The 25,505-nt window shown below is 34.0% G+C and overlaps 1 protein-coding gene across 1 annotated transcript in view; it reads right to left on the bottom strand.

The window, feature by feature from the left end:
• The window catches only part of MLYCD (malonyl-CoA decarboxylase), a 30,854-nt gene extending 5,679 nt beyond the window's left edge, over window positions 1-25,175 (bottom strand). The window contains exons 1-4 of the mRNA XM_051976187.1: window positions 23,314-25,175; window positions 7,882-7,994; window positions 4,533-4,689; window positions 617-766 (exon numbers count right to left, since the gene is read on the bottom strand). Of these exons, the coding sequence (XP_051832147.1) occupies window positions 617-766; window positions 4,533-4,689; window positions 7,882-7,994; window positions 23,314-23,907 (1,014 nt within the window). The 5' untranslated portion in view covers window positions 23,908-25,175. The remainder of the gene's footprint in view (window positions 1-616; window positions 767-4,532; window positions 4,690-7,881; window positions 7,995-23,313) is intronic.
• Window positions 25,176-25,505: the final 330 nt, after the last annotated feature.

The following is a 25,505-nucleotide window of genomic DNA, read 5'->3' as shown; positions in this document are numbered from 1 at the left end:
ATCAGATCTATTCTCCAGTGAAATGAGTGCATCAAAGATTTGGTCTTGGTCTTATAATGTTCAACATTTTACAAAATACCTTGGATGAGAGTTTTATATAGTGTGCTTATCAGATTTTCAGAAGACAGAAGGCATAGTAGAACAAATGAAGTTTGAGAACACATAAAATGAGGAACCTATTTTAACACCACGATGGTGAGTTTAGGCTTAAACACACTGAGCTTAATGTGAAAGTAGCACATTTGAATGGAAATGTCTAGACAAGATAGGAATTTGGGTGAAAGGTTAGTACCATGGATAATATAACTGGGGTTCATCCAAATAGAAACTGATAGCTAAAACTAGAGGAGATAAATTTTTCAAAGAGCAGTGAGAGCTTACTATTACTCAAATTTTCTTATTTTAGTTAGCTAACAAACAAAGTAACATTACATAAATATCTGACAAGAGAATAAAGCTAAAGTGTTCACTGGGCTGGTAGTTCAAACATATGGATCATTCTTAGATTGATAAAGACAAGTATATGATTTAAACACAGATATAAAACTACAAACAAAAACCCACTCAATGAAAATGAGGACACTCAAAACAACATGACCATATTTGCCACACATACCTGCAGCTCCTTAACAACTCGTTTTATAAGGAAACTTCCCAACTCAACACCTTGTAGGCCTTGCTGGGTCAAACTGATAGAATAGAAAATTGCAGTGACAATTTTGTTTTTGTCTTCTGTTTCTGGAGGAGAAAACTCTTTCACTATTGCCTGAAAAAACAGATATGTTTTTGTGAATACAATTTAACTGATATACACATAAAATTTTAATCCTTTAATTTTGAGCTACAGAGTAAAATACCTATGGCCTGGGAGTTGAATGAAACACCGAAATGACATCTGTAAGTTAAACAGATTTTTAGACACAAAATGTTTCCTGTTTTTAGTGAAGCAATAAGAGATAGAAGAAAGATTACTGGGATAGAAATCAGAGAACTGGGTTTTAGCTTTACACCTTTACCAGCAAAATACTTCCACAATAAAATGAGAGTGTTGGATTAAATAAACTTTAAGAGTCTTGTAACTCTAAATCCTATGATCTATAATCGACCTTTCCTTCCATATTTTTATATCTCTACAGAAGAGTTCCATAATTCCTTGTTCTCTCTGCTCTAATGCTTACACATTATTATTTTAAATTCCATTGTAGGTAAAGCAAAATTCTTTGTTGGAACATCAAGTTTTTCACCCCCTTTCTTGAGGCTTCTTTGTAGATAAAAGATCAGCTAGAAAAAAATTTTTTTTAAATCTTTAAAAAAGTACTCTGGACGCTTACTCTTCTCTTTTCTAAATCAAACAGCTCTAGATATATTTTCTACTTATCTCTGCATTTAAAAAAAATCACTTCTCAAATGTGAAAATTTGAATTAGAAATGTTTGTAAATGAAAATCTGAATGCTGATAAATGTTTTTGATGCTACTGAACATTAAGTCTAGATAAAGTTAATCTCAAATTACCTTTGCCTTACTCTTAATAAATCATTTCAATATTATTCAAATAAGTAACAGCACTATATTTCTGATTTTGTTTACATATTTATAATTAATTCTATTTAACGATAATTGATAAATACTTTACTTGCTTAGGACAACATGGCATGCATTGAGGAAACGATAAAGATAATTAAGACAATCTCATGGAGTTTATATCTAGCAAGGGGAATATGACACCTTTAAAAACATACAGTTTAATTATATTTCAGAATAAAATAATAATATAAGTAAAAAGTGCTTTCTTGGAAGGAAAAGAAAGTCCATTTCTAATTATGGGAAAAGAGGAGGTCAAATCAGGAAAAACTTCATGGAAGAGGTAGCACATTTGGGTAGAGGCCTGAAGTATAAAATGGATTTGGAATTATTGAGAGGTGAAAGGAACAGAAGACATTCCAAAATAAATACAGACAAGTAGGTAGGAAAGTGCTGAGTGTATACATGGAATGTATTCTAGTTTGCTTGTGACATTATTCCCCAGATACTTTTTGTCATGTTTTTTCTTTAACCAGCTTAGTCCCATTCTCCCATTCTGTCTTTTTATACATTTTTGATAAGTGTTTAATGCTTAGGAAAATTTTGTCAAATGCCTTGTTGAAATCTAGGTATCCTAGATCCTTTCTTATCTAGGAGGAATCCTAGTATCAAGTATAAGCTCTCACACTATAGATGACCTTATACTAGTAATTTCTCTAAGAAGTTTTATAATCTGTAAAATGAGGAGATTGGAGTCAATTATCTCTAAGATCCCTTTCCACATGTAATAATCTGTGACACTTTCTCAATCCACTAATCCAGTAATGCTGTCTACACTTTGTTACTTGAAATTATGGACTATCTCCTGCTTTTCTTTGAAACCCCAACAGTTAATACAGTTCCTGACATACCATAGTTAGTACTTATTGACTTCCTGACATACCATAGTTAGTACTTATTGACTGATCCATCAAAAAGGAAAGCAGACTTGTTCTTAATAAATATTTCATAATGATCACCAAATCCCTAAAATGTTCACAAACTATCCAATTAATAATCTACTCTAGAATTTCCTTAGAAATTTAGACTCAGTGATTTAGTCTGCAAAATCTATAATTTTCCTTTTATTAAAAATATAATTGTTTCTCTTCTCTCATTACTCATCCATTTTTTGTAGTTTTTCAAAAACACCAATTTGTCAATCTGAAAATTTTATCAGAGCTAGGTGAACTGTCATTTATAAAAGCACCCAGCTACCCTTAAGCTTCTGTTATTTGACTTTCAATTCCCTGATCTTTCATTGGCAATAAATTAAACTTTTTACCCTGTATTTTCTATTCTAATTATATTCTTTTAAGTAAAGGGGAAGTAGACCCATTTTCTTGCTGTTCTTTAACAATATCTTTCAATCAACTCTTAAGCAGTAGACCCATCCTTTTCATATTATTCTTTTTTGGACCCTCGAATGTTAAAATATTTGTCTTATGAGATCATTTTATGCTATCACCTTCCTGAAAAGTCTTGCAGAATCATGTTACTTTTATATTTGTAATTTCCCCTTTTTCTTTTACTGTCCATAAAAATGATCTTTATTATTTACTTATTTACACTGGTACTTAACTTTTTCATATGTCTATCTTTATTTCACAAAGTGATATAGTGCAGGAAAGCAGGTCTAAATAAGTTAATTACCAGATTCTATATCTTATTTATTTATTTTTTGATAATATCTTTTTAGAATCTTTGCTTAATTCTGGGAATATACCATGAAATCACTTGGCCTCTTAAGAGATGTTAATTTCTTGTTCTGCTAAAATAGAATCATTTGTAACTGCATTATTAGCATTTTATCTTGAAGATTTTATATCATTTGAGTTGAGTCTCAGGAGATATGACCTTATTTATATCTCTGAATTTTTTGAAAGCTACTCTCTAAAGCAAAGGGTATATAATGGACTATACATGGATGTCCCCTTTCTTATCTACTACTCATTCTAAGATGATATTCACTTCACTTATTCTTAAGGTTCCTATATTTCTACTTTCCCAAATAATTGGTTAGAATTAAGTCTAGAAAAAGGTGTTCTCCTTGTCACTTCATCTATTTTGGGAAGGATGATGTTATTAATTAGAAAAGTAAAGAATGTATCAGCTGCTTTATTAGAGGAGACACTTTGAAAAACTGTATAGATAATTGAAATAATCTCAATATAATTATTTTGTCATAGTATCAGTTCTATGATTTATACTAGAAATGCATCATTTAATTTCTTTTTTGATCATATGGTCAATGATTTGTATACACCTATATACAGCTCTTGTTTTAGCTCCTTTTTATTCTCATTCATGTGCTCTCTCCTGCCCACAGCTCATAATAAATACTACAATGTTGAAGAATTAGTTTATAAGTTTTCTTTCCTCTTTGGTCTTCGATGTAGTAACTCATCTTTCATTGAATTTTCCTACTCTAGCTGAGGATTCAGATATCTCTTATGATTACTGAATGAATTTTCAGGTATTTTAGTTTACATACATCATAAAAGGATACATTTAAACAAAATAATACAAGTTAATTTTGAAAAGTTAAATATATACTATGTTCAAAGCCCCAGAGATATAAAAATGAAAAGTAACAAAATAACTACTTTTAAAATGTTTATTATCAAATAAAGGTGAAACAGCAGCTATGCAATTGATTATGATGAGTTTAAAATGATTAAATGTATATAAGTCTACCAAATGAGCTTGAGAAATTAAAGGGAAAAAAAATATTTCTCACTGAGAGGGTCAGAGAAAGCTCTTTGGAGAGACTAGTACCTTAAGTGGAACAAAATGGAGGGAAAGGACACCAATATGTATGAGTGAGGTAGGGTGGGAGATGGAAAAAAAGAGAGAAATGACATACACAAAGGTTAAAAAGAGAAAGTCTAGGTCAGAAAATAAAGAGTTTTTCAGAAACAGAATATTTGGCTGTGCTGATTTTATACTGAAATATCATCACTAAGGATACCTGGATATTGTTGGAAATCTCATTGGTCAATGCCACATGCAAAACTACCAGTGGTTCCCCAGGTGTTGAACAGTGAGAAAAAAAATAGCATCTTCGATATGAACTAACACGTCGTTTCATGTCCATCCAGTTTTTGACAGGATGCACAGCCTCACACCTAAAGAAAAAATTTTGAGATGGCAAGCAAAATTATTGTTAATGATTTTTGCATACAGCTAAGTTAACAAAACAAACAAATTTGAAAACAGAGTTTTAGTTGATGCTTTCCCCACCTCTATCTGGAATATAAAAATTCACATAAAACATTTTAAATTCTAGCTATAACAAACGGTATATAAACGATGAGGTATAATTATTACATATTACATTAGTGTAATTACATAAAACAGTGTTATTCTGAGACAGGATGGGGTAGGGGATCAAAAAGATAGTCTTAGATCTGGAATCAAGATCTGCTTCTGCCACATAATGACTGTTACCATGGACTAAGCATTTCACCTTTGAATTCTATATTCCTCTTTAAAACTGGGTTTTGCAGAATAGTTGCTGATCAGTATCCAATAAGAAGAGACCTTCTCAACAGAAGTTGCTTATATCAATAAAACCACAGATTGAAGCCTCTACCTCACTTCCCCCCTCAAAAAATATTTTTTAAAGTTTCCAAGCTATATAATAAACCTTAATTTGGTAAAAAGTTATGATTAATGTTATATTCTGAGAAAAACTCAATGTAGCATTTCTCAATATAGAAATCTATGCAAATATAGTAATCAACAAAATTCTCTCTTTACCTTCATAGTAAAACCCATTTTTAGAAGTAATTTCTAATTCTTTAGCTGTTTATATTTTTAATTCCTTGAATTTTATCTGGGCAATCACTCAGATTGACTTTACTTTTTGGAATATGTGCAGTTAGCATTTTTGGTTAGTATAGTTCTTAGAATTCCATAATAGCTATAACTACCATAATATCTTTTTATTCTTTCCAGTAAAATAGATTTTAAAGCTGATTTTTAAATACTATGGTCATTTGTCTTTCAATCCTTTAATTTTTATCTTGGTAGAATTCTCCCTGAGTTTATTTCAGAACACTGGACTAGATGATCTCTCAGATTCCTTCTAGATTTAATAACTGACAAAATTCTATAAATTTAAATTTGTAACAATTGTATTTTACTACAGTTCAGTATAACAAAATTATACGTAATTTTGGATAAGAGAAAAATTGTAGCATTACATGAAATTTCATTTTGAGAGCCTATATATTGTATATATATGCCTACATATATAATAATGAAATTTTAACTTCATTTATTAAGACTTTTGGGATTCCCTATTCAATTCAATGAATACTTATAGATTTTACAAAATAGTGTTCCTTTCTTAAAAAGCCATATCAAAAAATGATCATTTTTAGCTTTGAATATTTATTTACATATAGTTTCTTACATATATATTAGAAGGTCATGAGATGCACAAGTCTTCAATAGTAAGTGACCATTGCTGTGATTGTTTCCAAGGACTCCCTGCCATGTCTGGTAATCTGAGCCAACTCTAGCATTAAAATCACCCAGAATTATAAGCTTGTCCTCTTTTGGTATATTGATAATAAGGGTCTCCAGGTCGTCATAAAATTTTTCTTTGACTTCATCAGGGTTTGTCATGGTAAGAGCACAGGCCCTAATGATGGTAGTATGGCGTTTTTCTGAAAGTGGTAATTGCATTGTCATGAGCCTGTCATTTACTCCCTTTGGAAGGCTTTTTTTTTTTTTTAAATCAGTTTTTATTGTAAAACCTACACCAGCTTCACAGTGCTCCTCTTCACTGCAGTCACTTCAGAAAAATGTGTATCCAACTCCTACTTCAGTAAACTGGCCTTCACTGGTCAACCTTATTTCACTCAGGGTTGCTATTTGAATGTGACAGCTACATCAAGATGCTCTTGCAAAAAGAGCTGTTGTCTTTCAGGTCTACTGGATTTTGTGTTGTCTGTAAGTACGTACACATTTCATGTTCCAGTGATGAGCAGAATTAGCTTTGTACAAGTTTATATGTGTGTGTGTGTGTGTGTGTGTGTGTGTGTGTGTGTGTTTAAACCACAGGGTGGGATCCCTACCTATTGCAATGATCAAGCCAGCTTTGGGTAAGAAATTTTTAGGGTACCTTTTCTAGCCCCTTGTTCATACCTGGAGGTGAGCAATACAATCATTAAAAGGCTGCTATTGCTGTTACCAGAAAGATGATCCTATGAACGACAACTGTGAACAGTAATGTGACTACAGCTCTCAGTGTATCCGCACCTGCTGCTTTGTCTTACACCCAGCAGGACTATGAGATAGGTAGAAAGAGTAATAGTGATATCTTTTGATTCATCATAAACTGAATATAAGTGAAACATTCAAAGTCTACTGCAGAGAGCACAACTCTCTTGGGTGGGCCACGTTGTTCAAATGTCAAATGTATGCTTGCAAAAAAGGTTATTTTATGAAGAACTCACAAGCACTAATGAATGAGGTGGTCAGAAAAAGTGATAAGAGGACACTCTCAAGGTCTCTCTTAAGAACTTTAGAATTAATTTACAACATGGGAGACACTGACACAGGACTGCCCAGAATGGTATGCCCTCATCAGAGAAGGTGCTATACTCTATAACTAAAGCTGAATTGAATTAACTCAGAAAACCATGTGAGATACACAAAGTCAGAGATTCCACCCCAAATGTTCATAGATACTATTTGTGTCTAACTTGTGTCAGAATATTCTAGACTTATATTAGTCTGATCATCCACAATTGGCACACTAAATTGATTCTAGTAAAGTGATATCATTTTGGTTTTTTTCAAGCATGAAGGATAACTATTTAACATGTATAAGACTGCTTGCCATCTGGGGGAAGACGTGGAGGGAGGGAGGGGAAAAATCGGAACAGAAGTGAGTGCAAGGGATAATGTTGTAAAAAATTATTTTGGCATGGGTTCTATCAATAAAAAGTTATTAAAAAACAGAATAAAGGATAACAATCTACCAACCAACCAAACAAAATATTCTCATATTCTCTCTCTCTCTCTCTCTCTTTCTCTGTGTATATATATATATATATATATATATAATATATATATATATATGTATATATATATATGTATATATATATATAATTATGTAGATAGTACATTTTAATAAATTCATTTCTATTGATTAACTCCTCTTTCCCTTTCACATGATCTATTTATATTTAGATATTCTGTTAATTGCTTTTATTGGGCATATTACAGGAACATATATTTTGAAGTTAGCTTTTCCTTTATCTGAACTAATCAAGGTATCAGAAATAGAAATTTTTGATACTTACTCACTGATTTTTTGTAGTACTTCGCAAGGTGAGTGCCAGGTTACACGCTCCAGGTTTAAAAATCCTGTAGAAAACCAATCGGAGAGCATGTTCTTCAGTACCCCATTCATTTCCTGAAAAGAAGAGACTAGCAATAAATAAATTTAAGCCATTAAATTAGAGTCAGTATCATTCAATGCATATGAGAATGCTGGTCATCAGGTCATGGAAGCATATGACAAGAGGATCATTAAACTATTTTTCCTGACATAATTCTAGCTTTGGAAATTAAAGCTAGAGTATTTAAATATATTTAAATGTAATTTAAAAGAAAAGTATATGATATAATAAGACTTATCAATGGAATATCTAGGTTAAGTTCTGACTTCGGAAATTCTTAGATATGTGGCTCTGGGCAAATCAAAGTCTTTGTTGGTATTTTTAAAAAATAAAACAAGTATAATAATGTTTGTAGTATAATCTCACACAGCTGCTATAGGTATCAAGTGAGAAGATATTAAACAATTTAAAGTAAAACTGGAAACAAAGTTGATACTTTAAAATAATATAAGTTTTAACAGTTTTGTTTGCTATCTGTATAAGGATCAGTTGAGAATGATGGATAACAGAGTAATGATTCAAGCAAAGAGAAGGAAAAAGAACCATACAGAAATAAGCAGAGAGAAATCATGAATGTAAGTCTCCTGAAAAACAAAATCCAAGAGAGAATGGGAATGAAGAACAGGAAAGCAAAGCAGAGAAAAAACATTCAACAACAATAAATTCACAGGTATCAAAAAGAAATGCCAAAAACTGACAGCACACAAGATCTAAAATTCTATACTAAGATACTTCTCTAAAAGATATTCTTCAAGAACTGGCTTCTGAATGATGATGTTACTATATATGAAACAATTATAACTGACAAAAATTTTAAATCCAAAAAAGCTGAGATAAGATACACTAGTTGAAAATTATTTCTAGCAGGATGGAAGTAGGTACCTGGAGTCGTCACTTAGAGCTAGAAGGGTTCCCAAGAAGTCATCTAGTCAAACCATCAAAATTGAGGCCTAGAGTTTAAAGTTGCTAAAGTGATATTCCTTTCTGATCAAGTATAATCTTTTATTCTTAGCATTTAAAGCCTTTCATTACCTGGTTTCAGCATTACTGAACATCTCTTGTTGCCTTTTTGGCAGATTTGGAGGACATCTAAAGTCAGAGGCATTACATGGATGAAGAACTGAGAAATGGTTAGATGGAGAAAAGGAAAATCAGGAATCCTGTTTTAAAAACTTAGAAAGAGGAGATTCCAAGAGAAGATGATCCATAGTGTTATATTATGCAGAGAGAGCAAAAAGATCAGAAAAGGATTGAGAAAAGGTCATTAGATTAAGCAATTAAGAGAAATCATTGGTGATATTGGAGTGGACAGCTTCAGCTTGATGATAAAGTCAGATCTTAGGTGCCAGAGGATTAAGAGTATGAGAGAAAAGCAAACAGAAGAATAATAAATAAAGAAAATTCTAGTTTCAGAAAAACTTGGCAAGGTTTGTATGACCTGATACAAAGTAAGCATACTAAAGAGAACAATAATTAAATTACAAAGAAAAACAACTTTGAAAAAATGTAATACTACCTCAGAAATATGTTGCTTAGCATTGTCTTTCAGAAAAGTGATGGACTCAAGATGCAGAAGCTATGTTACTGAATATATAATTCTATGGCCATTGTAGGGATATTTTTCTTTACTATTCATATTTGTTAGAGAACTTTTATTATTTTCTTCTTTTTTTAAAATAACAGAATAGTAAAAGAAAAAAAAAAGAGGATCACTGAAATATTTTTATGAATACACACCCAAGGGAATAGATGGAAGATCAGTAAAAATCATGGAGAGACATGACAATTTTTAAAGTTTTATGTTGAAGTTTTGGATTTAAAAAGAAATTAAAGTTACACAGAATAGACATTTGCAATTTTATATAAAAGCCTATTTTATTTATATATGCACACACATATACACATACAAACACATATGGAAATATTTTATTTAGTGTTTAAGTTCAGAATAAGAAAAATTTCAAAAAAATTCTTAACAAAATAAACTGCAAATGCCCATCAGTAGGAAGAGTCAATCATATTTCTATAGTTTTTGGGGAAACTGTGGCCAAAATATGCAGTGCAGTAGTGAAAATATTTGATGTTACTCTGACCTTGGAGATTTTTTGGAGCTTAAATTGATGTGTTTTCTATTTTGTGATTTACATTAAAAGAAGATTCTGTAAATGAAAATAGGTCTGCATAAGAAAAGTAGAGCGAAAAGATTCTTCATTAGGCTTTCAGATGTACTGCTGGTATTTTCCCTGGGATACTAAGAAAGGATTCCTAAAGGCTCTAGGGGATCAATGAAATTATGTATAGGAGGATCTGGTTTTACTAATTTGTTCTTTTAACACAACTCTGAATTTGTTACCAGATGGTTCTATTTATTTATTTTTTAAATCAGAGTTTATAGTAGGAAAATAGCCTTAACTATATGGAAATGTTTCCTATGTTTTTTTTTTTTTTAAAAACATTAATTATATTTATTTGGATTTATTATATTATGGTGAACTTTATTTAAAACAAAATAACATTTACTTTATAGATTAAGATGAGTAACATCCAGCCTGAAGGTTGTAGAAGGTCCACAAAATCATTTGCTAAAATAACATGGATGATCTTAAGCTGAAAGCTAGATACAACAACCTCGCATTGCTTGAGTTTCTATAAGTTGATCATTTTGTATGGCCTGCTAATAATGTTATAAATATCCAAATGGCCACTAGAAGAAAAAAAGATTTTCTATTCCTGCTAAAGATTAAAGGGCTGCTGGATTAACAAAGCAGGTCACGTTTGTCTTGCCCTAACTTTCTACCTTTCCTTTAAGGATTTCAGATTACAGCAGTTATAGTGTACCACTTCTCTTTATTTTTCAAGTGCATACTCTGAGTAATTAAGAATCTAATTACCCGAATTTCACTATGTTCACCCATATATCATGAAGGAGAAAAAATAAAGAAAATATATATTTTTGCAAATTTTCTTTAATTGAATCAAAGCTTTCAAAGAACTTTAGCATATCCAAGTTATCATGGACATCAATTCCTACATGACACTAAATTAAATGGTCTTTCACTCTGCAAAAGGGGGATGAATACCTAAATAAGAAATTCAATACCCTTTAGGGCACTCTTTAATTCTCTTTTATAAAGAACCCACCTCCAATTATGAGGAAGAATACTCATCTTAACATAGTCCTAATCAGAATGGATATACTGCAATATCTGGGAAGGGGAAATTTATAAGATTTTGTGGGACTGTGAAAAACTAAGAGGGAAAGGAGGAAGACTAATTTCTAGGTAATACAAATTATAACTATGATAAAAAAATCAGTGACAGGTAAGACAACTGAGAGTATAATGACTGAGCTTTATATAGGAACTGCCAATTATGCTACTGGCTAATGCTGACACATACTTATCCTTACTATAAAAATTTCTACTTTCTCTTTTTTTAGACAGTTAAAGAAGAAACAGTCTGGGTTACTTTTCAAAATATATCTTCAGTTATAGACTAAAGACAGAAAATGAGACACTGACACATAAGAATCAGTACTTATTTAGAATTTAGGTTAAAGGTTACAATAATCCACTGCTTAATTCTAACATTTAAAAGAGTTCTTCAAAATAGCATTTAAAGTTTCAGAATTCAATAAAATTCCTGGGAAACAAATGCCACTTGGCAAATCAAGGTATTATTCTTTATTTATTATCATTACCAGGTTCAAAAACACAATTAGTTATATCTGGTGATACTAAACCTTGTTTTGGCTTTTAGATCACAGAATTCCACAAGGTTCATTATGCATTCCTCTGCCAATTCTGTTAACACAGATACCACAGTAGGCCAGCTGGCTCTCCCTTTCAAGAGAGAAAGTTCCCTTGATACAATATTATCTCCAAATGCTTAGGAAATGGAAATAATGATAGCAGACAATCATTTAACTTTCCATAGAGCTTTGCATATGTTAACTCATTTAACCCTCCTATGGGGAAGGGAATCGAAAGAAGGGAAGGAAAGAAATATTTTCCAAATGCACACAACATACCAGGAGCTACACTAAGCACTGTATATTATCTCATTTGATTTATTATCTCATCAGTGTGGGTGTTCCCTCCAAAGAATAAAATGGCAATCCATCTGAACCTTCTCATACTATGCAACTCTTATCTATTTTCTTTTCTCAATCTTTCCTTGGAGAGTCTCCATCAATTTTTTTTTTATATTCTCTGGATCTTTAAACTAAATGTTTTAAATAAATAAAAAAAAATAAATTAAATAATTTAAATAAAAAAGAGCTTTAAATAAACCCTTTGCGACTTGCCTCCAAACTGTCTTAATATATTACATTCATATTATCTTTCATTTAGCCAAACTGATCAGAAAGATAATTTGCTGTTTCTCACATACAATATTTTCTGTCTCTATGCCTTTTCATATGCTATCCCATAACCCTGGAATTCACTCTTTTTTTTTTTTTTTTTAACCTCTTCTTCTTAGAATCCCCAATTTCCTTCAAAGACCAGCTCAAAAGCTACCTTCTACATGAGACCTTTCTTAGTTCTGTCAGCCATTAGTGATCCCTAGTTTGAAGAAGGGATAACTTCTTCAAACTACCTTCTATTAATAAAATTATAAATGTGTGCATTGTCTCCTCCTATAAAATACAATCTTCCTCAAAGTAAGTATTGTTTCATTTTTGCCTTTGTATCCCTAGTGCATGGCACAGTGTCTCACAGCATAGGCAAATTGGATGAATCACATCTCTAATTTTTTGGAGCCTGTGATATTTAATCACTGGTAGCTACAGTACTTTTTCAGAAGACTAGGCTTTCTGTCCAATTCTTGTTAATTTTCTTTTGGATTTAAGATGACGAATTAGCAATATTGCTTGGCATTCCAACTGCTTAACATAATCTAGAGACAACAGACATTCTTTGGCCACTTGATTTTACTTTTATTGATAAGTCAACTTCTTTTAGATGGTTATAAATCTCTTTTAGGAAATCCTACCAAATTTGAGGCTTGATGCAGCCAAAACATTGTGCCATATCATCTGCAAACAAATTTATAGGACCTTACTATGTATAGAGAATAGTTCCTTCCCATTTGTTCTCTACAAGATAGTTTCCATGATAGTGGCAACTATCTTCATGGAGTTTATTGTTCAGTCATTTCAGTTGTGTCTGACTCTTCGTGACTCGTCATTTGGGGTTTTCTTCTCAAAGATACTATAGTGGTTTAACATTTCTCTTTACAACTTATTGTACATATAAGGAAACTGAGGCAGTTAAGTGACTTGCCCAGAGTCACAAAGCATGTAAGTACCTGAAGCCAGATATGATTCCAGGCTAGATGCTCTATCCACTATGCCACCTGCCTGCCTCTTTGTGCAGTTAGTTCCATGTTTAAAAAGCTCAAATGATAGTTACAATCAGATAGTTGTCAAACAAAATAATGCCTTTTAAATGTTTTATAATTTTGATACAGATAAGGTAGAATATTATTGGAGGAAAATTTTTAAGGCTCCTTTTTGCTCTCCTCAATTAACATACTTTTATAGTCATTAAACAACAAATAATCTCAATAATGAAATCTTGTTATACTCTTCAGGCAATTGTGTGATTATAAATATGTCTGTAAAATTAAGTTGGTTCCTTTCTCAAACCTCCATCAATATTATTCTTGATACATGAGTAGATTATTCTCAAAACTTTTTGAAAAGGTAAGAACAAGTCCATTGCTAGATTCATATATAAGTCAATAATTATTTATATTTTCTTGGTTGTCATTTTGGGGTCGGATAAAGCTTATAATTTTTTCAAATCCTTTGGAATAGTCTCATCTATCAAATTATGCATTGAGACTTTTGGGACACTCTATGTATTGAAAATTGATTTAATGCTTCTAAAATTATATCTGTGCCAGCACAGATCACCTCTGCAAAGATTTGGTCCCTTGTTTTTCTCAGTTTTTTTATTTAAAGCTATTTATATTTCCTCACCTAACATAACTAGAACTGTCCATTCCCTTCCCATCTCTTTTCCCTCCCCCACAGGAAAGTTAAACGAGTTAATAGATGTAATTAAATATTTTGGAAAAGTTTAAATGGTACATAAATACTAATTATTATAGTCTTTATTATTTAGATTTATGGTACTTCCTGCCTACTTTTTCTGTTACTTATAAGAGGAGAAAGGCAAATAGTATTGAGTGCCATTTTAAAATTCATATCTGTCTGATAAATTGTACTGGACCAAACAATTATGTCCCAATAAACAACTGATGGAAGATGTTATAGTAGGAAGAACATAGACAGGAGTCAGAGGATTCTATCTTTGCTTACTACCTATGTGACATCATTTAAGAAAACTTCTTAAAACCTCAGTTTCCTCTAACAAAAGGTAATCAAACTAGCTGAACTCTAAGGTTTCTTTCACTCTTCTATTTTCATTGTGACCAATCTTCTAGTGAAAATCTCCTCAGTACTTAGTTTAGTTCAGTGCTGGTTCTAAGAAAATCAGTAGTCATTTTTGTACTTGGTTGAAGCTACTAGAGCAGAACACCAGAGTAAAAGGATTCTTTTTTATCAGTAAAATTTCAATGAAAGTCTTAACTTTTCAATTATTTTGTATGTATGCCAAATTTTTAACTAGGGTCTGAAGCTTAGAGGTCTTATTTTGGTCCTTTTAATTATCATATGAAATATGAAGCTCTTTCCTATCACAAGAAAAGAGAAATGTTCCTACTCTAGGCAGTAAGGCTCCAATACTGAGGTTCTTATTCTATTTTTATGACATGGACCACTTTGACAGTCTGGTGGCACATATGGATCCCTTATCAGAATAATAATTTTAATACATAAAATAGAATATGCAGGACCACAAAGGAAACCAATTATGTTGAAATGGTTATTTCATTTTTTAAAGTTTATGGACCTTAAATAAAGAACATCTGCCCTAAGCAAAATTAGAGGGGGTAAAATTCTCCTTCAGCTTCATCAACCTGTACAACACTTATACCACACATAAAGCAAGTTGTCAACTAAGTTTGCTTTCCTATTAAATCCTCTGTCCTTCAAAATGTTTCCTTTTCCAAATTTAAACTTCTATTCAGGAACATCTAGCTAAGTAAGATTTTAACTTATTAGGTTAAGTCTGTTTATATGATGATCCAAATGAAAATTTACTTAAGTATTTATGTGCACTGTGCTTAACAGATAAAAGTTTTTAAATGTCACTAAGTTATTTGAGGACACAGATCTAATAGAGAGGTTACTGACTATAAATATACTAATGAAGCCATCCTTTGACTATCAATTTGGAAATCTGCTTTAATGACACAGATTATAATCAATCTAAGTTTGACAATCCTGTACAACTATTTTCCACATTCTTCCATTTCACTAAAAGTGAATCTACTCAATCCAATAAAGGCCTTTTTTAAACTTTTTTTTTCCTGATCCAAGGGTACCAATAAAACATTTTCATTATTCACTGGTTACCCCATGTTTGCCCCAGATCAGTGTATCTTTTTTTTCCCTCTATCATATAATTCTTTGATGACATTTTAAACTTCTTTTCTTTGAAATTGTATACTGGTTACATATTGCGGCTTATTTATACTTACTATGTAACTTTTTTTTTTGCATAATAGCCATTTTTTTCATTTTATGAAGTTTGTGCTATTCCATACATTGCTGACATGAATGTCAGTAGATGGGCCTCTGCAATTCATGAATGTTTTGAGAATGACTGATAGCACAAGATGCTAGAGATCTGATGGATAGGATGGAACTGAGAGCACAAATGGGAAGGTTCCTTTGGAATAGGAGAGGGCCACTTCAATATCTACTGAGACTAAGAGGGAATTAAAGAGAATAGGTATAACTTACTTTGGAATTGACCTTCCTAACCAATAAAAATCTCTTCTCCCTACAACAGGCTAAAGTTAACACCTACCCATTTCACCACTCCCCAACTCTTTCAAAATTGGTCCAAAAGGGCAATGTAATATACTAGGATGGGAAATGATGGGAATTTGAGAGTTTAGTGAGTAGTTATGAAACTTTGGGCAAAGCCTAGATTCACTTTATCTTTAAAATGATGGGTTTGGACTAGATGACCTATGAGGCCCCATTCAACTATAAAAGTTTATTCTAAGGAACAGAATAAAACAATATTAAGAGTTGAAAGATACCATAGAGATCATGTGGTTGTATACAGAAGGAAATGCAAGGAAAACCCTTTTTTAGTCATAGCATCAGTCAGAATCTGAAGTGAAGTCTCTTACAAACAGCACCAGATTCTACAGGCTCTTCTTTCTGTTGCAATCAAAAGATAATTTCTTTGCATATAACCAGGTGCACAGCCACATAAATTAGTCCTTTTTATTGTCTGCTTTTTTGTAAAATTAATTTCCTTCTTCCCCTCCCATAAGAGACCTAACTTCTAGATTTTTCTACTTGTAATTGATACTTGATACTTCTACTTGTAATTCACCTTTCTCCTTAAATATAAAACTCTATTCTTTGGAAACGTTCTACCCTTTACTGACTCAGTCACCTAAATACCTGCTTATTCAAGTATCTGATCTTATCTCTGAGTCATCAGCAGATACAATGAAAGTTTTTTCTTTCTTTTAATTTTAGACAGATTATGATATCCTAGGCATAATAAAATAGTACTCTTTTCTCATCCAAAAGGTATATTTCATACCGTTTGTAGAAAACATAATATTCCCTTTTAACAATAAAAATTATTTGCATATGGATACAATTTTTTTCTCAACACATCTTGACACCTTTTCTATATCAAAAAAACTATAATCTTTTCCCATAGTAGCTCCATGTAAGTACAATATACAAATTCCAAAATATCTTTAGTCCAATCAAAAATTATATAACTATTCTGACTTGTACAGCTCATGAAATCAGAGACCTACTTCTAATGGACCTAATATCCTAGTGCTAAGTTATTTTGAGATATATAAAGATTCACAAACTGGAAAAAAAAATACTTTCTATTTACAAATGTCCTAAAATCCTCTGACCTCCAGGATAGAGGATATTCCAACAACAATAATAACAAGCCTATTTTAAGAAAAGAGATGGGGCAGCTAAGTGACACAGTGGATAGAGCACCAACCTTGAAGTCAGAAGGACCTGAGTTCAAATCTGTATTCTTAGTTGTGTGACCCTGAGCAAGTCACTTAACCCCAACTGCCTCAGCAAAAAAAAAAAAAAAAAAAAAAAAAAAAAAAAAAAAAAGACGATTCAATTCAACAAGGTTTTTTTTTCTTCTTCTTCTTCTTCTTTTTTTTTTTTTTTTTTTTAACAACACAGTACCATGATCTGATGCAATTAGCACATAAATTATAATCCTGGCTATCTAGGAGTTCACAATTTACATATATACAAATTACTATAACATGAAGCAGAATATATGAAAACATACAAAAGAAATACTTTTTCTTTGTTTAAAGACCAAGCACTATAAGAAATCTGAGGACGAGGTTATTGCCAGCAAGTTTCTTGGAAGAAGTGGCATTTTAATTAGATCTAGATGCATTGAAGAGATTTTAACACAAAGGGTTAACTTTTCTGTTTTAATTTGTTTTTGGAGGATAGGGGAGGTTGTGAGGAAAAGAGGAGAAAAGTAGGAAGCTGTATAGTTCATTTGAGGCATGAGAAGCAGTATAAGCAAAGTCACTCAACTGGCAAGATTAAAAAAAAAGAGAGATGTTGAATAGTCCAGTTGGACTATAAAGTAATACCAGAGAAAGTAGGATATAAAAGGAAAGTAAAATATTGGGATCAAATTATGGATGATTACAAGAAAATTTTTCTATTTCTACTTTATCCTTTAAGGAATGGGGAGCTACTTAATATTATTGAGCAATGTCAGTATTGTGAAAATTTCTTTAGCAAAAATATGAAGCACAGATTAGAGAACAGGGAAAATAGAATGGGAAGGATAATTAGGAGATGAAAAGATCTTGAATCAGGATAGTTGCAATACGAGTGGAGAAGACAAAAGTAAAATCTATTGTGGTAGCAAAATCAATAGAACTAAATGTAATTTACTCATTTAACAATGTCAACAGGAAAGAAAAGGTAGTTCAAGTCACTGAGAATATCCAAGGATCAAAGACTTATAATTGGAAGGAACCATAGAAGTCATCTAGCCCAATATCCTCACTTTCATAGACCAGGAAACTTGGAAAAGTTAAGTGATTTGTACAACATCACAATGTAGTAAATGGAAGAAATAGGATCCAATTTAAGGAATCCCCTCCTTCCAAAGTGCTATGATGACACTTAAGTAATTTTACAAGTAAAATAGTGTCAATTACCAGTTATGTCTAGGAGGACCATCTCCTCTGAGATGGAAGTAATCTCAGAAATCATCCTATCCAATCCTTTCATTTTACAGATGAACAAACTGAGGCCCAGGGAAGTGAAATGATTTGCCTAAGGTCTGATAGTGTCAGAGATAGAATTTGAATGCAGAACCTCTCATTCCAAAGAAAATGGTCCTTCTAATATTATGATATTATTCTCTTTTGGCATGGGGTCTAAGATGGATCCATCTTTTCACAAATGAAATACAAGTCTCTACTACAGTAAAGTTCTTGTATATGTTTATGGATATTTAATACATTTTTGAGCTATTAAGTGAAGGGGGCAATCCAGTCCAAATTCCTTCAAAATTTAACCTAATTTAACAAGCATTTATTAAGTACTACCTAACATTACACAAAGGATATAAAGAAAAGAGAGTGATATGGAATAAATTAGAAATGTAATTGGTTGTCAGACTGTGAATGGCTTTACATAGCAAAGTTTATACTTTAATATAAAAGCAAACTAAATCTTCTTGTGAACAAGACCCAAAGTTGCAAAAAGGCAATTTTAGCACAGACATGGGAAAAAAAAATGCCCACTTACATTTCCAATTTATTCCATATCACTCTCCCTAACGTTGTGTGTTTCAGTAAAACTGGCCAAATTACTATTCCTTAGTCATGAAATTCCCTCTATCTCTTCCCCCTTTCTTCCATGCCTAAAATGCTCTTCCTCCTTCTTCCTTTTGAATTCCTTTAGCTCCCTTAAAAACTCAGCTTACCAGAGACTTACAGAAAACCCATTCCTAGATGACATCTTTTATTCTTGTTTTTATATGGGTGCTTCTGGTTGGGTGTTGTAGCCTTCTCACACTTTCTATGCACCATTCCTATATGGCATCTATCTTTAATTCTTTAGAAGCATGATATTTCATATTTGGCTGACATACTGCAATGCAAATAAATTTTTATTGATAAGATAGGCCTTTGTTTAGTTGGGGGTCAGTAAAAGATCCTGCAAGTTCCCCAAATGAATCCACCATATTCTGCTCCTTTTCAACTTTAAGCCCATCTTACATGATAATAACAAATAAATGGTCTAGTTAGTTGAGAGATGGTGGGGGCAGCTAGATAGCACAATGGAGAGTACTGGACCTCAATTCAACTCCGGCCTCAGATACTTAATACTTCCTAGCTGTGTGACCAAATGTTTCAGCAGAGAGAGAGAAAAAGAGAGAGAGAGAGAGAAAGAGAAGACATGACTCATTGTTTATTGCTTATGAAAACCTGTTTGTTTCTTAATGATAACTCATTGAGAATGTCCTCAATTATAAATTGTAAAAATTAGAAATATAATTATAAAGATTTCATTTAGATTAGAAAGTAAGCATATAAATCACCAGTTATTGCTGTTTTCTTGGTATTAAGCAGCTTCCAGGGATTTTTTGTTGTTGTTGGGAGGAGGGAGATCTATGGAGAAAGGAAAGGGAATGTTTTCTAAGCATGGGACACATCATGAGGAGAAGCTTAATAGTTTGAGAACTGGTACATACTGGAGTGTAAAATATGAAGAAAGGAGTCCATTTGAAAAAAAGTTGGAAGAGACCAAGTAATTGCACAGCATGTAATGATGACCTTGAGTGTGATGACAAGAAGTCTGCACTTTATTTCATAGGGAACAGAAAGCCTATGAAATATTTTGAGCAGAAAAATAACATGGTTAGTTATCTGAATCAAAAAGACTAATCTGATAATAATTTAAAGGATGAATTAGAAGGGGGAGAAAATGGAAACGAAAAGATTGGTAAATGAGCTTTTCATAGAAAAATTTTCAGGGGACAATGAGTTGATCAGTCTGGCTGGCAAATAAGTTTACTGTGGGAAATAATACTAAAAGTGTCATTTGAGGCCAATTTGTTGAATGCCAAGCTGAGGATTGATGAAGCATTACAAAGTCAGTAAAGGGTTTTGAACAAGAGAATAATGATTTACAATTTCAGAGAACTTAGTAACATTGTACTTTCATATAAGTTAGAAACTTAACATGCCTCAGGGAGTTTAAGTAATATAACTAATATAATGGTATAACCTTGATCTTTGAAATCCAAGGAGTCTGGATCCTCAATTAACTTGATTTCTCGCCCTCACATTCTATTTTTTACAAGAAGCAAATTTTATGAAGATTAACTTAATACTATATACAAAGAAGCTAACTTTCAGATTATATCCTCATATCAGTACAGGCAATATGCTATATGCCTTTCTCTACATATAACGCCAGAAAGAATAAAAAGTGAGGCCCAGATTCATGATTTCAGTTAAAACACTGTATGTGATTCCAGAAAAATATCCATCTTTCAAGGAAAAGCCTGATGGAAGTATGCAGTTCAAAAGAGCTACCTGTATTTTAAGCCCTTTTCTGCTACAGTATAGCTTTGAATGGAAGGTAGGCTAGAGACTTTTAAATACTTAATTTTGATTTTAGTTCTCAACTGAGTATGAAGGAACAAGCTCATATTGGGAGAATTAGAAATCATAGCTTGTAGGTAAGTTAAGAATTGAAAGATTGAATCTAAATCTTAAGAACAAATATAAAACCCAAGACAACTATCAGTATAAATATGTCAATCATCTTTCATTTTTGTCACTTTGTAAATGATAATCACTCTTTAACTATAAGAGACTTCTTTGTTTATAGGACTCAAAATCTGGAGACAATTAAAAAGTAAAAAAATAAAAAGCTACAGATAAACATTTTCACACACTATCAAGATGTCTTGGGAAGGCATGTTTCTTACTCGTGAAAGTAAATAAATGAATAAACAAATAATAAATAAATGGCCAAGTGCACCTGATCAAGTATAAGAATATAAACAGTTTATTTGGATTTTATTTCTAGATGTCATTTTTGTTTGACTGCTTCAACTATCCTGTTATAAGAACATGGAAAACATCCCCATTTTACTGCAGAAACTAAGAATCAGAAAATATGACTTGTTAAGGTTATATATCAAATAACTGTTTGGGGAAAGACTCAAGATGAACAGTTCTGATTCTGTCATCTAATATTTTTTCAATTACATCATTGATTTTCAAAGGTGAGAGTGTATAGGCTACATATCAAAACACATTGCTAAAAGTTTTTACAAAATAATATCATTGTACTTTGGTCAAAAAGGTGCAGGAAACTGGTTATTCCATAACTGACATTAAAAGAGAATTACTCTGCTCTGTTTGGGTAGTTTTTGTTTGTTTTCAATGGTGTCATCTTTTTCCAGAAAGAAAAACCAAAGTTATTCAAATTAACAAGTTTTTATTTAGCTGCCACCATTGCTCCTGAATAAGCATTCTACAAACGTAGGTTCATATCTTCTCTTGAACTTTTAATTTTAAAGAATTAGTCTAGTGCACTGATAGGACAGGTTAATGTTGTACCGAGGTTCATATGGCCAATATATTAGGAATGAGACTTGAAACCAAATCTACGTGATATGAAGCCAGTTTTCCATTATATCAGATTGGCTCTATCCCAAAGACTGAAGTTCATTCAGTATTGTATAGTGTGTTACAAGAGTCCTTAAAAATTATCTCATTTCATCCTTCTATTTAATCCCAAGAGAGATAAAGTGTCCTGCCTAATGTCACACAACCTTCTTGCCATCACACCTAGGCATTCATTTCTGAAAACTTTGCTCTTGTTCTGTGACACCACAGGGACCTCCAATATAGAGAAAATATCAGGAATCTTGAGGAGCAGCTGGCGTAGTAGTTCTGGAGAGGGCTGACCTTAGAGTCAGGATCCTGGTTAAAATCCTGCCTCTGACATCAATATGGGACCTGGGTAATAACCTCTCAGTGTTTATGAAACTCTATATGACCCTTAAGTTGCAGAAAAGATACTGAACTGCATTGGTAGAAGTTTCCCTCCTAAAGACTTCTTTATTCTAACAAAATCACAAGTTTGATACCTGTCTTTCAGGGTAAAGATCACATCTCCAGGCCTGGAATATACTACCTCCTCACAGGCTTTTTTCCATAGCTGGTTCTCTTCTCAACTTAACTCTTCAGCTGTTCAATGCCCATGCCCCACCTATTAGTACCTCTTTAAGATTACTTGTACTTATATATACTTATATGTATATATAGTTTCTTTCCAGAAATGAACTCATAAGAATGTTTTAGTTCCTGTTTTTGTGTAAAGTACAGCACCATGTATGTCACACAGCTAGCTGGCTCAATGAATGGAGCTCCAGGCTCATGGTCAGGAAGACATGAGTACAAATAGAGCCACATCCATGTGACTCTGGGTATTAACACTGTTTGCCTCAAGTTTCCTCATATGTAAAAAGAGCTGGAGAAGGAAATGGCAAGCTACTTTAATTATCTGCCAAGATCCCAAATGGGCTCAGAATCAAACATGACTGAAAAAAAAAGAATGACTGGACAATGTCACAGAGATGGCACTTAACAAATGCTTATTATTGATTTATCTTTCCTACCTTTATTGGTAGCTGAGCTAGATCAACAATCCAGGCCATTGTTAGACATACATAGAGCATAACAGATACTGCTGATGTCCAAAGAATAGTGAAGCCCAATTCTCACTAGGTCTCAATTTCCTTAATTGTACTGTGAATCAGATGGCATAGTTAGGTCACTTTCAGTTCTATCTCTGAAGAAATGTGTATATTTTAATGGAATACATAAAGCACTATGCATCAGGGTATGTCACTGCAGAGGGGTTGTGTCAGTTTTTGTCTTAGTACTTAATTCCCACTGCCTAAGTGCTTTCATCACAGTAGGTGCTTAAAAAAAACAAAAACAAGAGAGGAGGCGGTGTTCTCCCAATCTTGGATCTAGAGGGGAAACAGGGAAGGAGAATGGGAAAGGGCTCGGACCATGGGTCCAGGAAGGACCAGGGCGCTGTACTTGACCCTGAGGCCCTTTCCGCTGGCTCTGGGGCTGACCCCTGGGGCTCGGACAGGCGGGGCCAGCGTCCTTCCTTACCCGGACGTGCGGCCCCTCGGCAATCTTCAGGGCTTGCGCCTCTAGCAGGTCTGCGCGCAGCTGGACCAGGAAGCGCACTCCGCCCTCCAGCTTGCTGATATGCTGGAAGAGGCCGCGGTAGCGCGGAACCAGAGCGTAGCGGAGTCGATCCTCCGCGTGGAGGAGGGCGCCGGGCTCTCGCGGAGTAGGCGCGGGCAACGAGGAGACTCCCGGGCCCGCCGGAGGGCCCGGCGCGGACCCCACAGCCGCCCCCAGGCGCAGCACGCCCGCGCTATGTTCCGCCACCTGCCCGTGGTCCACGCCGAATCCCCGCGCCAGGCGGCTCAGCAGCTCGGCTCGCTGGCTCGCGCCCTCCAGGCTGCCGTAGAAACGCATGAAGTCAGCGCATTGACTCTCGGCGGGGGCCGGCGTCTTCTCCCGGAGTTCATAGGCCGGAGCTTGCGGCACAGTGCGGCCCAGCAGTTCATCCATAGCCCGCTCTAGGGTGGCTCCAGGGGCCCCAAACCGTCGCGGCCGTGGCCGGGTCAGGAGCCTGGACCTGAGCCGCAGCCGCAGGAATTTTTGCGCTGACAGGCCGGGCCCCAGGCCTCTCATGGCGCCGAGCGCCCGGGGACAGCTGTTAGGGACCACGGCCACCACCACTACCCCGTGCTTCCGGAATCCTCGTGCGCCGTCAGGCCCGCCGATTGGATGGACTTGGGGGCGGGTACGGTAGCGACCAATCAGAGATTCAGGCGCGTGGCTGCCTTCCCAGTGTGGCCAAAGGTCGGACTCCCAGGAACTTGTCCTGGGACTGCTCAAAGTATCACTGGGTGGGGGACTGGGAGTGTGTGAGAGGTGGAAGGCTGACACTGGAAGTGAGTTTGGTTGGAAACTGGAAGGTGTGGCCTCGACGCCCCCAGCCCCGCCAGAAGTGGTCACATCAAGGGGTGGGACTGAGGGACTGCGGGGCAGAGAGAGGTTAAGTGCTTTGCCCAGGTTTACAAAGTATGTGTTTAAATCGGCATTTGAACTCAAGACTTTCTGACTCCAATTTGAACACTCTATCTAGTTAGTTACTTAACTGTTTACAGCTGGAGCAGTAAAGAGCTCTAGCTGGAGAATTCCCGCTAACTTTTTAACTAATGATTAAATCCTCTGTTCCCCTATCCCTTTCTATTAGGAAAGAGTGGAAGGGGACACATAATATCAATCAATTTACAAGTATCTTTAAGAGCCTTCTTTGTTCAAAGTACCGTAGTAGATACTGGGGATACAAAGACAAAAATGAGATAGCCCTTGACTGCAAAGAGTTTAAAATCTATCGAGGTGTATATGCTTGAAGTTTGCACCTTATTGTTCTTGTTCAGTTAAGTTCAATTCATTGTGATTATATTTGGGGCTTTCTTGGCAAAGATATTAAAAGCAGCTTGCCATTTCCTTCTCCAGCTCATTTTACAAGTGAGGAACTGAGGCACACAATATTAAATGACTTGCTAAAGTATATAACTGGATTTTTGAATTCAGATCTTTTTTACTCCAGGAACTGTGCTCCAACCACTACACTATCTAGCTGTCTTGGTAATTAACCACATGATTTTTGATTCTGCTTTTTTTTTTTTTTTTTCCCAGGGAATGTGTCAAATTATGTTAGAATATAGAATTTGCTTCTCTGGAAAGTTCTTTTATCATTAAAATGACATGTCCAATCTCTGTCCCTTCATTTCAACAAGATCTTCTCCATTATTTTGTATATATTTGGTGTTTATTTAGATGTTTGCCTGTATTTTCTGAAGGACAGGGTTTTTCCCCTTTTTTGTCTCTGTATTGTAATATATAGAAAAATACTTGGCAGTTAATGTTTAATAAATGCATTAATACTTGTAATTTGAATTTCATAAACTCATAAACCAAAAATCATGGTTATTGTTCATAATTATGGAATTGATAAGTCTTAGAACCTGAATGTGAACATAGGCTTTTTTTAGTGCTCAAAGGCTAGCACTTTTTTAGTGACTCAAAGTCTAGCACTTTGTCTACTATACCGTGCTGCTTCCACATACCAAGGCTTAACGTTAAGACTAGCTGTACCAGTACTATGCTGTCTCTTTTCACTTCATGTCTGCTTGGGCTGCCTCATTGGTATGTTTTACTGGTATCTAATTCTTGACAATTTCAAGTTATGCATAGCCCAGCTCTTAAGAGGATAAAGA

The sequence above is a fragment of the Antechinus flavipes genome, chromosome 2, assembly GCF_016432865.1.
Source record: "Antechinus flavipes isolate AdamAnt ecotype Samford, QLD, Australia chromosome 2, AdamAnt_v2, whole genome shotgun sequence".
NCBI lineage: Eukaryota > Metazoa > Chordata > Mammalia > Dasyuromorphia > Dasyuridae > Antechinus > Antechinus flavipes.
This window is presented reverse-complemented; position numbering and strand designations above follow the sequence as displayed.